Source organism: Onychomys torridus, chromosome 3 (assembly GCF_903995425.1).
Source record: "Onychomys torridus chromosome 3, mOncTor1.1, whole genome shotgun sequence".
NCBI classification, from domain to species: Eukaryota; Metazoa; Chordata; class Mammalia; order Rodentia; family Cricetidae; genus Onychomys; species Onychomys torridus.
In genome coordinates, this window is record NC_050445.1 from 105,941,344 (window position 1) to 105,955,253 (window position 13,910).

The following is a 13,910-nucleotide window of genomic DNA, read 5'->3' on the forward strand; positions in this document are numbered from 1 at the left end:
CAGATAATAATTAATTTTTTTAAATTAAGAGAATTCTGTGATAATCTTGTTTTCCTTCTGTGGATAGAGGTTGTAATTAGAAGAGGTTGTAGACTGAAATGTGTAGGTATTTTGTGATTGTTTTCCCCAGACATGTCATGCTCTGCTCTGGGGAGAATGCCTTACTCCAGTTGCCTGTCTGTGAACTGGTGACAGCTTTGTATACTTTCCTACCATCTGTCCTTTTAGGATAATCTCTTTGGGAGTGCCCCAGCTAAGAAGCAGGTTTCCTCTCTACAACCTCACAGTCAAGAGAAACCAAAACCTTCAGAGCAGCCCCAAAAGAAAGCATCTGCCTTGTTATTCAGCAGTGATGAGGAGGTAGGTTAAAGCTTGCCCACACAGGAGGTTTTTATGAGAATGTAGAAAGAGGTACAGCTGTCCTAACATGTTCTCTTTCTGTTCCCTACTTACTGGAGCTTGGTCACCAAAAGATGCTATTTACAAGATTGTGTCTTTTGAAGAAAAACATTTGTGTAATGTGTTAAACTTTAATATTTTCAAAATGGAGTTAATATGGCTTCCACTACAAGGTTCATGGCTAAAGCTCTGGGGCAAGAGATTGCAAGGAAAAATAATAACATTTAAAGTACATTTTAGGTAGTAAGTAGCCTGTAGTGCGTTTTGCTAAGTATAATAGAGAACGAAGAGCTAGGAAGAAGCATGATAGGATTGAAGAGCCTGGTCTGCAGTGGTAAGCTGAGGGGTTTAGAAAGGTCTGCTCATCTAGGTTTTTCTGGGTCTTCAGAAATGGGATTGCCTTTCCTCCAGGTACAGGGAGGATACCATTGGTCCTGCTTCACAGTAACGGGGCAGGGAAAGGTCAGAGAGACTTGGTGCCTCTGCTTTCTTCATTGCCAAGGTGCCATACTTGGGGTAATGTGTCCCATCCTCTGTGTGTTATCTTGTTAGGGACTGCTTTGTGTCATTAAGCTAGAATTACAGCTAGACATGCTAGGAATGGCCTGCCAAAATTCAACTCCTTTGCTGTAGGACAGTGTGGTTTGGATACAGATCAGCAAAACCAATAATAGCTTAATCATTATTCATATTTACCTGAGCAGAAGACCATAAATATAAATGAGATTTAGATTTACATTTTGTCTAAGAAGGATGAGAAGCAATCACTATAATAAAATTTAGTGCCCTGAGTATGAAAGGTCTTTCTGGCACTTGGGATGTAACTTGATTGTGCTATACATATCCAACATGAGCAAGACCCTGAGTCTATGTCCAGCATAGGAAAATAATAAAATAAGAACAATACAATTCAAAAGCTGTTAAAAGTGCAGGAGTTTCAGCCCAGGAGATAAAGTGCTTGGTTAGTGTCTTAACTCAGGGTTTCTATTGCTGTGATCAAACACCATAACCAAAAGCAACTTGGAGCGAAAGGGGCTTATTTTAGCTGACTATTCCATGCAACAGTCCATCACTGAGGAAATTCAAGACAGGAACTCAGAGTAGGAAGTTGGAGTCAAGAACTGAAGCAGAGGCCATGGATGGATACAGTGTACTAGTTTGCTCCTTATGGCTTACTCAGCCTGCTTTCTTATAGCACCCTGGTTCATCAGCCAATGGGAGGCACAGCCTGCAGTGAGCTCTGCCCTCCCATGCCAAGAAAATGCCCCACAGGTCAACCTGGTGGGGTTATTTTCTCAGTTGAGGCTCCTTCTTCAAAAATGACTCTAACTTGTATCAAGTTGACACAAAACTAGCCAGCCTACCTAATATATTAGAAAACCTGTGCTCAGTTCCCAGGTCCTGTCTATATTCCTGGTATTTGAGAGGTGGAGATAGGAGGAGCTGAAGTTCAAGATTATCCCCAGCCACATGATTTAAGGCCACCTTGGGCTACCTGGGACCTCTTCTCAAAAGAAAGAAATTTAAGCAGTTAAAAAGGAAGATATTCCTATTTAATAATGTTTGCCCTTTCATTTGAGGGACGTTAGTATGGTACCAGGTTGCAGACAAATTGTAACTACAATAGAGTTTATTGAAAGAAACTTAAAATGACTTATGTTTTCTGCTCAAATGTGCATTTACAGACTCTCTGCCCCCCCCCCCCCCCCCGTGTGTGTGTGTGTGTGTGTGTGTGTGTATGTGTTGAGTAGAGGTGATGGGGCTTGCTCTTGTCCTTGTGTGGTTTGACTAGGCTGGAACCCACCTAGCTCTGCTCTCCACCTCCCAGTGCTGGGGATACTATCATGTGTGGCCACATGGGAACTGGGGATTTGAACTCAGGTCCTCAGGCTTATGTAGCAAGTGCTTTGCCCACCTAGCCATTCTGTGAGCATTGCCCTATATACTCTTATTGCATGTTTTATGTTTTAAGGACCAGTGGAATATTACTGATTCACATACCAAGTTAGCACCTGACAGTACGTCCAAAGGATGGGACTCAAGGACCAGCCAAGGCCAAGAAGCAAAGGCTGTGAAAAAGACCAACCTATTTGAGGAGGACGATGATGAAGTTGATCTGTTTGCTATTGCGAAGGACAGGTAAGATCTTTACAACTTCAGGGAAAGGTTGAGTGTGTGAGACAGTGTTTTTGTGGCCAGTGGTTGATGTGTTGGTGTCACACATACACAGATGGGGCTGCCCTTGCTTTGCAGTGGGAAAGTTTGCCTTGATTGTTTCTGTCATGTTCTTAACCTTGAAACAGTTTTTTCTCTTAGGGTTTAAGAATAGGATTGTTACAGCTTATACCCTCCAGTCCTCCTTTTAGTGCTGCCCTAAAGAAAGATATTTAAACATTGATACTTTGATGGAGATCCTTTATGTTGAAAATCAGTATGTTAGGAGTGGACTGCCAGCAGGTACTGACCACTTCTTCTGGTCTAGGTGATTGTCTGAGCTGAAGCTGGTGGCTTGTGGAAAGTGACATGGGCCAGGCTATCTGTGCTGCCTGGATAGCTGTGTATTGAGAGTGACTCCTGCACTTAACCCATTTCCTCTGGAGAGTTGTGAATGATTACTTCAGCTGAGCAGTGGTAGAATAAACAGGCACTGTTTGTGGATTGAATGTGGAAATACTGTGCATTAGATAGTGGTTTTCATAAAGTACCTCAGTTTTCTCTACATAGTCACTTTTCCTCAGACATTATTGTTTCTGCTTTTAGGCTCCCAAGACATGACACTTGGTAAATCTGTGGCCTCTGATTCAGAATAGAGAGTGTCTGATATCCTAATAAGGCTTTAAATTCTGGCTCTACAGTTCCTATCTGAATAACTTTGGACAAGTTCCCTAACTTCTCTTGCCTCAGATTTTTCATCTCTCAGGTCTGTTGAGCTAACCGTCAGTCATAATGTGAGATGCTTTGTGAGGCAGCTGGCACATGTGTAGCCTTCATTATAGTGCAAGGAAATGTTTCATTCTCTTGTTTTTATTTGAATTGTTCTTTCCTGGGATACTCTTGATGCTTTTACTGACCTTCTTGTGTCAAGGGTCAGTGCAAGTCCTCTCTTTTAAGAACCTTCTGTAATCCAGCCTTGTGGAAGAGAAGAACTTGGGGGCTTAGAGCAGGGGTGTAGCTCTGCCTTTCCCTGCCCCTCTGTATCTCCACTGTAGTTGAGCATCCTCTGTGCACACGTGCCCTACCACACTCATTGCCATGAACCTGAAACATGTCCCCTCTGAGATCTTGGTGCCAGTCATAGTTCCTGCCTTTCAGTGATGCTTTCAGCCCCAGATTCTTTATACCTCCAGTTGTCCTTGAAGATGTCTATAAAATGTGTGTAGAGAGTAATCCACAGATTTGATCATATCTCACAAAGGGTTTTGTATCTGTACAGATGTGGATGAATATAAAATGGTGCGGTCACTTTGGAAAATGGTTTGGTGTTTCTTCAGAATGTTAAGCCTGGGTTACCATGTGATCAAATAATTTAACTCTTTGGTATACAACTAAGACAAATGAAAAGGTGCTCAGATAAGAAAAACGTGTACAAGAATGTCCATTGTAGCCTTGATCCATAAATACCCAGAAAGCAGAAGCAACCTAGATGTCCCACAGGTGATGAATGGATAAACAGAATGTTGTGGAACCACATGATGGCCTATTATTCACCAAAAAGGAATAAAGTGCCGATATATGATAGGACAGGAATTGACCTAGAAAATACATTAATTGAAGAACTCAGTCACATATGATTGCAGATTATATGATTCTATTTATATGAATGGAGCAACCCAGAGAGAAGAAGTAGGTTGGTGGTTGCTAGGAGTTGAGGGGAGATGGGAATTGAGAGTTAATTGCTAATGACCATGGGATTCCTTTGAGGCAATGAAAATGTGGCAATAGTGCTCAGCTCTTAATATATTGAAAGGAAGCCGGGCGGTGGTGGCGCACGTCTTTAATCCCAGCTCTTGGGAGGCAGAGGCAGGCGGATCTCTGAATTCGAGGCCAGCCTGGTCTACAAAGCGAGTTCTAGGAAAGGCACAAAGCTACACAGAGAAACCCTGTCTCAAACAACAACAACAACAAAAAGATATTGAAAGGTATGTTTTAAAGGGGGTAATTTTATTATGTAAATTATATCCCATTTTATTATGTAAATTATATCCCATTTTATTATGTAAATTATATCCCAGAAAAGCTACTCTGAATCAAAGAAGAAGAAAGCAGAAAAGTAGATTACTTTGCAAAAGCTGACTCTGGCTCTGTGGCTCAGCAACCTTCCTGGCCATGCTGAAAGTAGGCATAGCCATCCTTAGTTCAGTTTCTGTTGGAGAAGGTGGCAGTGGAGAATTCTATGCTTGTGACTACCAGGAGTACAGTGTGCCTGTCAGATCTAAGCTGGTGCAGCTGCATCTTGTAGAAAGTGACTGATACAGCTTCACAAGTGGGTCTCTGGGCTCCTCTACAGAGGCTCTTCTGATAGGCAGAGGCTGCTGCCTCTAAGGTCGAAGTTTGTCTATCCAAAGGCTTTTCAAATCACCAGCTTTATGGGCTGGAGAGATGGCTCAGAGGTTAAGAGCACTGTTTGCCCTTCCAAAGGTCCTGAGTTCAATTCCCAGCACCCACATGGTGGCTCTCAACCATCTATAATGAGATCCATTGCCCTCTTCTGGCCTTCAGTGATATATGTAGACAGAACACTGTATACATAATAAATAAATAAATCTTTAAAAAAAAAATCACCAGCTTTAAACTGTACAAAGTCAACAAATGGTAGGAGGTTGGTTATTGTGGATGTGGCCAAAAAAGAACAGTCCTTTTGTTTTTAAATTGTATTCCTCCTGAATTTGATCTTCTGTTTGTTCATGTAGCCAAAAGAAGACTCCGAGAACATCACTCCTCTTTGAAGATGATGCTGATAGTGGAAGCTCTCTGTTTGGCTTTCCTCCTGCATCTGTTCCTCCTGCAACAATGGTATTAGTTTTCCTAGACTCAGAAAATACCTGTAAGCTTGTGCTCTGTGAGTAGAGATGCCACCTTGTCAGATCTGAACCCTGCCCTTGGAGTTGCCATGACAACAGTTACCATAAAGGAAGAAAGGCTCATTTTGGCTCATGATTCAGAGGGCCAGTCCTTAGTCCTTGGTTCTGTTGCTTCTGGACCTTTGTCAAGGTAGAACATCATGGTAACTGAGGCTATTCAATTCCTGGTGGATAGGACACAGAAGGACAGGATGGAGGAAGGCAAGACTTAGCTCCCAAGGACACATCCTCTGTGACCTTCCTCCAGCAATGCCCTATGTTCTAAAGTTGCTAGAACTTCCTCAAACAGTGCTACTAGCTGGGACCAAGCTCTCCATGCGTGAGCCTTAGGGGGTACTTCATCTTTAAATTGTAACAGTCTACTGTGTTCTACTTTTTTCCCCTTTAATCACTGAAGTATTGCCTGTTGTCTTCTGCATTCTTTGTGAACTTCCATCTTCTTTGATTTCAAGTTGAAATCATTTTTCATTTTAAGGATCTCCTCCTGATGATAACTGAAAATCCTCTTACCCCAATTTTTGTTTGTAATATTTTCATAGTTTCCCACATCAGCCTTCCTAACTTGGTTAGTCATTGCTTCCTCATAGCTTGTAGGCTGTGGGTAACTCCAGCTTGGTCACATAACCTCAGTTTCCTACTCTAAACTCCCTGCCTTCCAAAGAATGAATTGATGAACTGAGCTGAAGGTCTTGCAAAATTGAGTAACTACTTTGTGTAAAATACTGTGCCTGGTCATTTAGTGTTCGGTACTTTCAGAGAAGTGGACGGTAGATAAGGAATAAAGTAAAGTAAGGATCAGATAAAGAGTGAAATATTATGTTTATTCAGACAAGCAACTGATACTGGAGAGAACAGAGAAACCTTGTGTGACTTTTACATCTGGGACTTTCTGTAAACATGAAGATAGTCTTCAGACAGAGGAGGAACCCAGGGTGTGGCAGTGTGAGAGTTGGCATTACATTAAGGAATGGCAAGCCAAGAGCAGCTGCAGACAAGGAGAAGGGCATGACGGGTTGACTGGTTGCTGTGGCTTAGTGCAAGGAGCACAGATTTGGTGTAGTAACTACTGAGTGCTGTCATACAGGAGAAGTGTAAGAGGAGAGAGCCTAGTCATTGTTCTGGTAACAGTAACAGACAGTCTGAAGTGCTGTGACCCCAAGTCTGAAGGAATCCTATCTGTTACATCTTCCATATTGAGGCCACAGTTACTGTCCTATCTGTCCTTCCTGCATCATACTTAGCTCATGAATGGACTAGTTTTGGCTGGCTTCATACACCATCATACTATTCAGGCATCATTTTTTTAATCATTGTGGATGCCATTTTCTCTTCTCTTGGCAGAAAAAAGAGAGCATCTCTGAGGTGCCATCATTGTTCAGTGACGAGGAGGAGAATGAGGTACCATCTGGTGTGAAATCTATGGATGTGAAGGTTGATAATGCCAAAGTGTCCCCAGAGGTGGGGAATGCTGATATAGCTAATGTGGTAAAGAAGGTAAGCTGCATTTTTGGTTTTCCAATCCATTTGTAACATGTACACTCTCCTACATTTTCCAACACTGAAAATGCTTTTGCATAAATAAGTGTGTTTGTAGGAAGACTAGAAAACACTCAGGGTGGTAAGAAAATAGCCTGTGTTCTTGTTGTCCAGGGACTCCTCGATCAGGTTCCCTTGGTAGCTGAATTCCTGTGTACAGTGAAAAGAAGATCTTTTACATTAGTATTGTGTTGGATAACTGCCTGTTGCCCCTCTGTGGATGCCTTTCCTTATCTTGTTTTTTCATGCTGACCTACCCTGTGCATTTCCTCTGATTGTTTTCCTCTGATGTGCCTGGGTTTTTTGGCTCATAGTCCTCGCTTCTGAGCTCAGCTGTCACTTCCATGAAGCTAGGTTGCCATGCTTTTACTTCTGGTTGATGTGGATGAAATCAGAGCCATGTGAAATGGGTTTTCCCCTAACATTAACGTTCTGTTCTGAGGGTTTGTTGTCTCTTTTGGAGGCCTTTAGCTCGTACTGCTGGCTGTGACTGGAGATTTATGTCAGCAGTTGCTTTCCGTCCATGGTGTGCCCCATGTTTTCCTAGTTCTGTACTCTGTAGGTCCAGCTGCTCAGGTTTGGTTCCTCCCAGGGCCTGTGTGAAGAACGTGTCATTTACTTTTCCCACAGAGGCTCCCGATGGCTACAGTGACACTCACTCATGTGTACCTGAGTCGCTCTAATCTTCCCCTCCTAGTGGCTGATGTGAACCTGAATTACTCTGTCACAGTCCAGTCTAGCCTCGGCTCAAGCTGTTATGCTGCCCTGTCCCTCAGCTTAGTGTAAACTCCCTGAGGATTAGGTTTGTTTGCTTGCTTGCTTTTTTATTCATAAGCACTTAGCATATTGTCTTTCACAAAGTAGGCATTACTTTATATAGTATCACTTCTCTAATGAAACATGCTTTTCCACTTTGAAAGTTGGGATGCACTCTATAGTCAATAGTGTGTTTAATTGGAAATTATCTTTCTTTCTTGTTTTGACCAGTAGTATCTGGCCTGAGTTGTAATACTGTTGGATTAATGTTGCACTTTTAGCGTCATGTTAGAAATTGTTCTATGTAGATGAACATTGTAAGGCTACAATTTGAGTGTGTGATTTTGCTGGTTAAGTTTCTCTCTAGGACTTACATATTAAAACTAGGAATTAGGATCCATTCCTTATGATTGACATCTATTGACATTATAATTGAGAAATTCTTTCTAGTAAATAAGCAGCTTGTGTACATCAAGTTATAACTACCCTTTCACCTTGTTAGAGGAAGAAGGGGGGGCTCTGGCTTAACATGATTGGGAAAAATCATCTTTACCTGTGCATTGTCTGTACTAGCCTCTTGGTGACTGTATTGTTTTGTCACACAGTAGTATATGTGATAAGCTGGGTTGCACTGAGTCATGTTATTGTGGCAGTTGATGAATTAATGGCCAGCTTGTAAAGGCCATGATAGGATTTTAATTTCTAGCAATCAATATTTTACTTATTTCTGTTTGTAGGAAGGATTTTTTACTGCATCTGACCAGGAAGCAGTCGGGCCTTCTGATTTATTTTCTTCTTCATCTCCATTGGACAGAGGAACCAAGGGTAGAACCAAAACTGTCCTTAGTTTATTTGATGAGGAAGAGAAAGTGGAAGATCAGAGCAACACCTGTGTGCCGCAGAAGGAAATGGAAAAGGTGAGCAAAGAGCAGTAAATGTTTTCATGCCTAGAGGAGAGGACGGAATTCCCTTTCAAACAAGGCTATTCTGCTGACCTGGGGGGTGCCGAGAAATCTTGGTTTTTACTACAAGTGTTAATGATTCTCTCCAGTCAGATGGTGATTCCCAGTCACAGCAGTGGCTTGCCCCTTACGTCTGTCAGGTTAGGTAGGGAATTAGAGTCTCACTTGCTTCTTCTGAGATGTGCAGACCTTGTTGCTCTTGAGAGAGTTGGCTCATGATAAGAGTAAATAGTAGGAAGGGGGTTAGGGCAGATGTGTGTACTTCAGTTAGCTAGCATTCAGTTTTAGAAGTATTAATGGTAAAGGCCATTTATCAGTATATCAGGCATCAGGAAAACTTTTCTCTAAGGGGCTGTAGGAGAACTGGGTTAGCTTTTGTAGGCCATGTGGGTTCTCGTGTAGTTGCTCATCTGCCATTGGTTTTGGATCTCTGTGATGGTCTCTGCTGCATAAAGAGTTACACATGTATGGGCACAAGGATAAGTATTTAGCATATAGTTAGAAATTGTATTAGTTTAGGAAAATGTCAGTAGTAGGTTCTCCTAGGGTGTAGCCCTCTCCAGCCCAGTATTAGGCTAGGTTTACAGTACTAGGCATGTATTTTCTCCTATTGAGTCTGCTTTAAGTCCGGTTAGACAGCTATTGGTTACAGCCAGATTAAAAGTGCCACTGTTATACCATTAGGGAGGTCTTACTGGGCTGTCTTTGTTGTGGAGTTTTGGCTCTACACCTAGTTAGAACTACTGATTGATTTTTCTCCCTTGTCAGCTTACATAGCACCTTCCAATAGTTGTGAGAGGTAGTCATCAGGGTAGGAGGCTTCCAAGTCATGTCTAGCTCAATCCCTCCAAGTCCTGTGTCTGTAGTATGTGGTGTCTATGGCCAAAGGATATTTCTTAATTTCCAGTTGTTGGAGGCAGTCAAGGACAATGGCAATAACCTATATTATTTGGGGTGTCTCTTGGAACCCCCTGACAACAATGTGATCAGAAGTTTCCTATGCTTGGAACTGGAGGTTTTGTTAGTTTATGGCCCTTACAGGGAGCATTGTCACCCCTTGTGTATAACTCCATTTAAACTATATATACATAGAAACAAGCATACACACACAAATATGTATTTTTAGTAACCTTATAAAATACTGCATTTCCCTATGGCCTTTTCAAACATCCTTAGTGTTATTTACTCTTCTTCCTCATTCTTCACTCCCACGTGTATTTCTCTTACTGCTTTTGAGATTCATCTCACCCCAGTCAGAATGACTAAGATCAAGAAAACAGCTGGCAACACATGCTGGAGCATGTATGGGGAAGTGGAACCCTCATCACTGCTGATGGGACTGTTGATGCAGATTGGTGCAGCTACTTTGGAAATCAGTGTGGAGAATGTTCAAAACGTTAAATGTAGATCCATCATATGACTCAGCTGTACCACTCCTTGGCGTCCTATTCCACAGATACTTGGCTCAGCCATGGTCATTGCTGCTCCATTTATAATAGCCAAGAAATGGAAACAACCTACATGTCTTTCAGCTCCTGACTGAATAATAAAAATGTGGTACATATATACAATGGGATACCGTTCAGCTGTAACAAAAAATACATTCATAAAATTTGGATGAAAGGGATGGAACTGGACAATATCATACTGAGTGAGGTATCCCAGACCTAGAAAGACAAACAGTACATATTCCAAAAATTTCACTGCTGAACATAGTAGCCTTGTTCTGTGAGGCTACTATTGTTTTGAACCCAAACTAGACATATCTTTTTAAATTTTTATTTTGTGTATACGAGTGGCTTGCATGCATGCGTATCTGTGCATCACATGTGTGCGTGGTACCCACAGAATCTAGAAGAGGGCATTGGATCATCTGGAACTGGAGGTACAGATGGTTGTGAGCTACCGTGTGAGTGCTGGGAATCCAACCTGGGTCCTCTGGAAGAGCAGTCAATGCTCTTAACCACTAAGCCATCTCTCCAGCCCAAGACCACATAGCTCTTAAAACTACAGACTAATATTTTCTGAAAATAGATGATAAAATGCTCAACAAAGCCCTAGTAAACCTAGTTTAGGACAATAAGAGGAAAAGCCAGCGTAAGTGGAATTTCTCTTAAGACTGCAACGTAGTTAACTCTATGAACATCAGTCAGTGTAATATATTGTGTTAATAAAGTGCAGAATGGAAAGCACATTGTCATCTTGATAGATTCAGAAAGGCATCTGAAGAGTTCAAGCCCTTTCATGATTTAAAAGGGAAAACAAAAGAGCACTTAGCAAATTAAATGTAGAAGGAAGCATCCTCAGTTTGGCCAGAGCATCCATGAAAACCCACAGTTGACATGCTTCAGGCTGAAGACAGAGAGCTTTCCCCTTAAGATTGTAAGACAGGGATACTCCCTCCCTCTTACCATTCTAGCCAGCCTTGTATTCTAGGTGAGGTATCCAGGTTAGAAGCTGTCTATGTCAGGTCACAGGAAGTCCTAAAAACTACAGAATATCTAAGCAACATTTGCAGGATATAAAATCAGTGTATCAATATATTATAGTTTCATATAGTCTTATCTGAAAATAAGAAATTCCATTTACTACATCAACAAAAAGGTAAAATACTTAGGAACACTTGCTGAAAACATTGCAAGACTTACACATGCAGGACTAGTCCAGGGGCCAGTGAGAGGGCTTATTGAGAACAGGTGCTTGCAGCACAAGACTGAGGACCTGAGTTGTGTCTTCAGAACCCTTGTGGAGGTGGAAGGAGAGAACAGCTGTACCCTTTACATGCTGGCCAGTCTGTCTTGTCAGATTTTGGCTCCAGGTTCAGTGAGAGACCCTGTCTTTAGTGAAGAGTGACTGAAGAGGACACATGATCTTAACTGTAGCTTATACCCACAGATGTGCGCTTGTGTGTACACTATACACGTGAAGAGATAGTTTGAGGCTGAAAGAAGAGGGTGGACAGTAAGCATACATGGCCATTAATTGTTTAGCTTTTTGTGAAGGGTGGTGAGATACAAGTGTAGAACTTTAGATTGGGATGGTTTTGCAACTGTGAATATGCTGAAAAAAAAATCATTGACTTTTATCTTAACAGATTATAAAACCTAGTGTCTTAGGGTTTCTATTGTTGTGATGAAACACCATGACTGAAGGGCAAGTTGGGGAGGAAAGGGTTTATTCAACTTACACTTCCACATTGCAGTTCATCACTGAAGTTAGGACAGGAACTCAAACAGGGCAGGAGCTGATACAGAGGCCATGGATGGGTGCTGCTTACTGGTTTGCTCAGCCTGCTTTCTTTCTTTTTTTTTTTTTTTTTTGGTTTTGGTTTTTTGAGACAGGGTTTCTCTGTGTAGCCTTGCACCTTTCCTGGAACTCACTCTGTAGCCCAGGCTGGCCTCAAACTCACAGAGATCCGCCTGCCTCCCGTGTGCTGGGATTAAAGGCGTGCGCCACCATCAGCCTGCTTTCTTATAGAACCCAGGGACAGCATTACCCACAATGGGCTGGGCCCTCCCCCACTGATCACTAAATGAGAAAATGCCTTATAGCTGGATCTCATGGAAGCATTTCCTCAACTGAGGCTCCTTCTCTGATGACACAGAACCAGCCATGACACATAGGTTGTCAGCCATGTAGGTTGCAGTGTTCTTTTCTGTATGTGGTTGTGTGTGCAGGATGACAGCCATGTTTATGGTCATGGTTGTGGAGACCAGAGGTTGGCATTGGGAGTTTTCTTCTCCTGCTGTAGCTCTCCATATTAATTTTTGAGACAGAGTCTCTCACTGATTGTTGAGGATGATGGGCAGTGAGTTCTTCCATGTTCTTGAGCCCTCTGTCCTGCCCCAGGCCTGGGCTGTAGGTGTTGTTTATGTGGGTGGTGAGATGGTGGGACTCAGGTCCCCATGCTTGTGCTGTAAACACTTTGCCCACTGAGCCATCTCTCCAGCCCTCCCCTTTTAATACCAAGCCAAATAAATTGTTCAGAGTAATTTCTACGATGTTCTTCCTTCAGAAATGAAATGGAGAAATAGGTGTGGTTTGGCTTTACCCCCAGAGTGCTGCTGCTTCAGTCAGTACGGAACTAATGGGTTAGGATTGGGCCTTTTTTTTGGTGGAGTTGGCATGGGGTGGAGGTAATAAAAAATTTAGGTACTACATGAAGGTTGAGAGATTGTGCATATGCTATCTGTATTTACAAACTTATTCACCACTGTTTTTGATAATTCATTTACCACCACTATTCCAGGTAACTATATAGTATTCTGTTTTTGAGTGTCTTTCCCCGGTGATTGGCATGTAGGCTGTGGTCAGACTTTTACCACATCTTTGTTGTGTCCATTGTCTTTTGGCAAGGGTCTCAGAACTGATGGCCGCCCCAAGAGCACAGGCGTCTTCCAGGATGAAGAGCTGCTTTTCAGCCACAAGCTACAGGAGGACAATGACCCAGATGTTGATCTTTTCTCTGGCACCAAAAAAACCAGGGTTAGTTCCTTCTAGTCCCCATGTTAGAGACTGTGTGGCTCGTGGTGTAGGTGGTTCGAAGTGTGGGTAAATAGCTCCACTTTGGGGATGTGTAATCTGAGTGTTATTTCTTTCAGTTGTCAGTGCCCTGTGGTGGGAGCCTGTTTGGTGATGATGAAGATGATGATCTTTTCAGCTCTGCCAAGACTCAGCCTGTGGTACCAGCTTTTTATTCTCAGGCTCGGGAGGATAGGAAATGAATGTTCAGTTAAGATGAAAGAAATTGTAAGGCTTACTAGTGAACACATAACGGATAATAGATGGAGCAGTATGTATATAGGGTGGGTGGCTCTCAGTTCATAACCCTTACTCATCCAGAGTCTCTGATTGTGGTGCAGACCTGTTTGCCTTTTAAAGAGTTTAAAAGGACGCTTGCATATAATATGGACTACATTTTTGTCCCTTTCAGATGCAGACCTTTAAATCTTGATTTTAGTCTGTGTGTATTTTTCTCCTGCTGTGTCAGGTTTTGTAGACCTTTTCCCTTCTTATTACAGAGAGGACTCCTGTGTAAGTCACAGTCTCTTTTTCCCTCAGAACCTGTGCATGCCAGGCCATTCTTCTGCCGCTGAGCTGCATCTCAGCCCTAGAAAAACACAGTGCTTAAGATGCTGTTTCTGAAATGCCACCTATGAGTTAGTTAATGGACTTT

General features: G+C 42.3%; 1 protein-coding gene across 1 annotated transcript in view; it reads left to right on the forward strand.

Annotated features, from left to right (window-relative positions):
- Washc2c (WASH complex subunit 2C) overlaps positions 1-13,910 on the forward strand; it is a 41,385-nt gene that overhangs the window by 18,681 nt on the left and 8,794 nt on the right. Inside the window, exons 12-19 of the mRNA XM_036181893.1 lie at positions 68-72; positions 229-360; positions 2,372-2,538; positions 5,310-5,412; positions 6,822-6,974; positions 8,510-8,689; positions 13,091-13,219; positions 13,336-13,416. Of these exons, the coding sequence (XP_036037786.1) occupies positions 68-72; positions 229-360; positions 2,372-2,538; positions 5,310-5,412; positions 6,822-6,974; positions 8,510-8,689; positions 13,091-13,219; positions 13,336-13,416 (950 nt within the window). The remainder of the gene's footprint in view (positions 1-67; positions 73-228; positions 361-2,371; positions 2,539-5,309; positions 5,413-6,821; positions 6,975-8,509; positions 8,690-13,090; positions 13,220-13,335; positions 13,417-13,910) is intronic.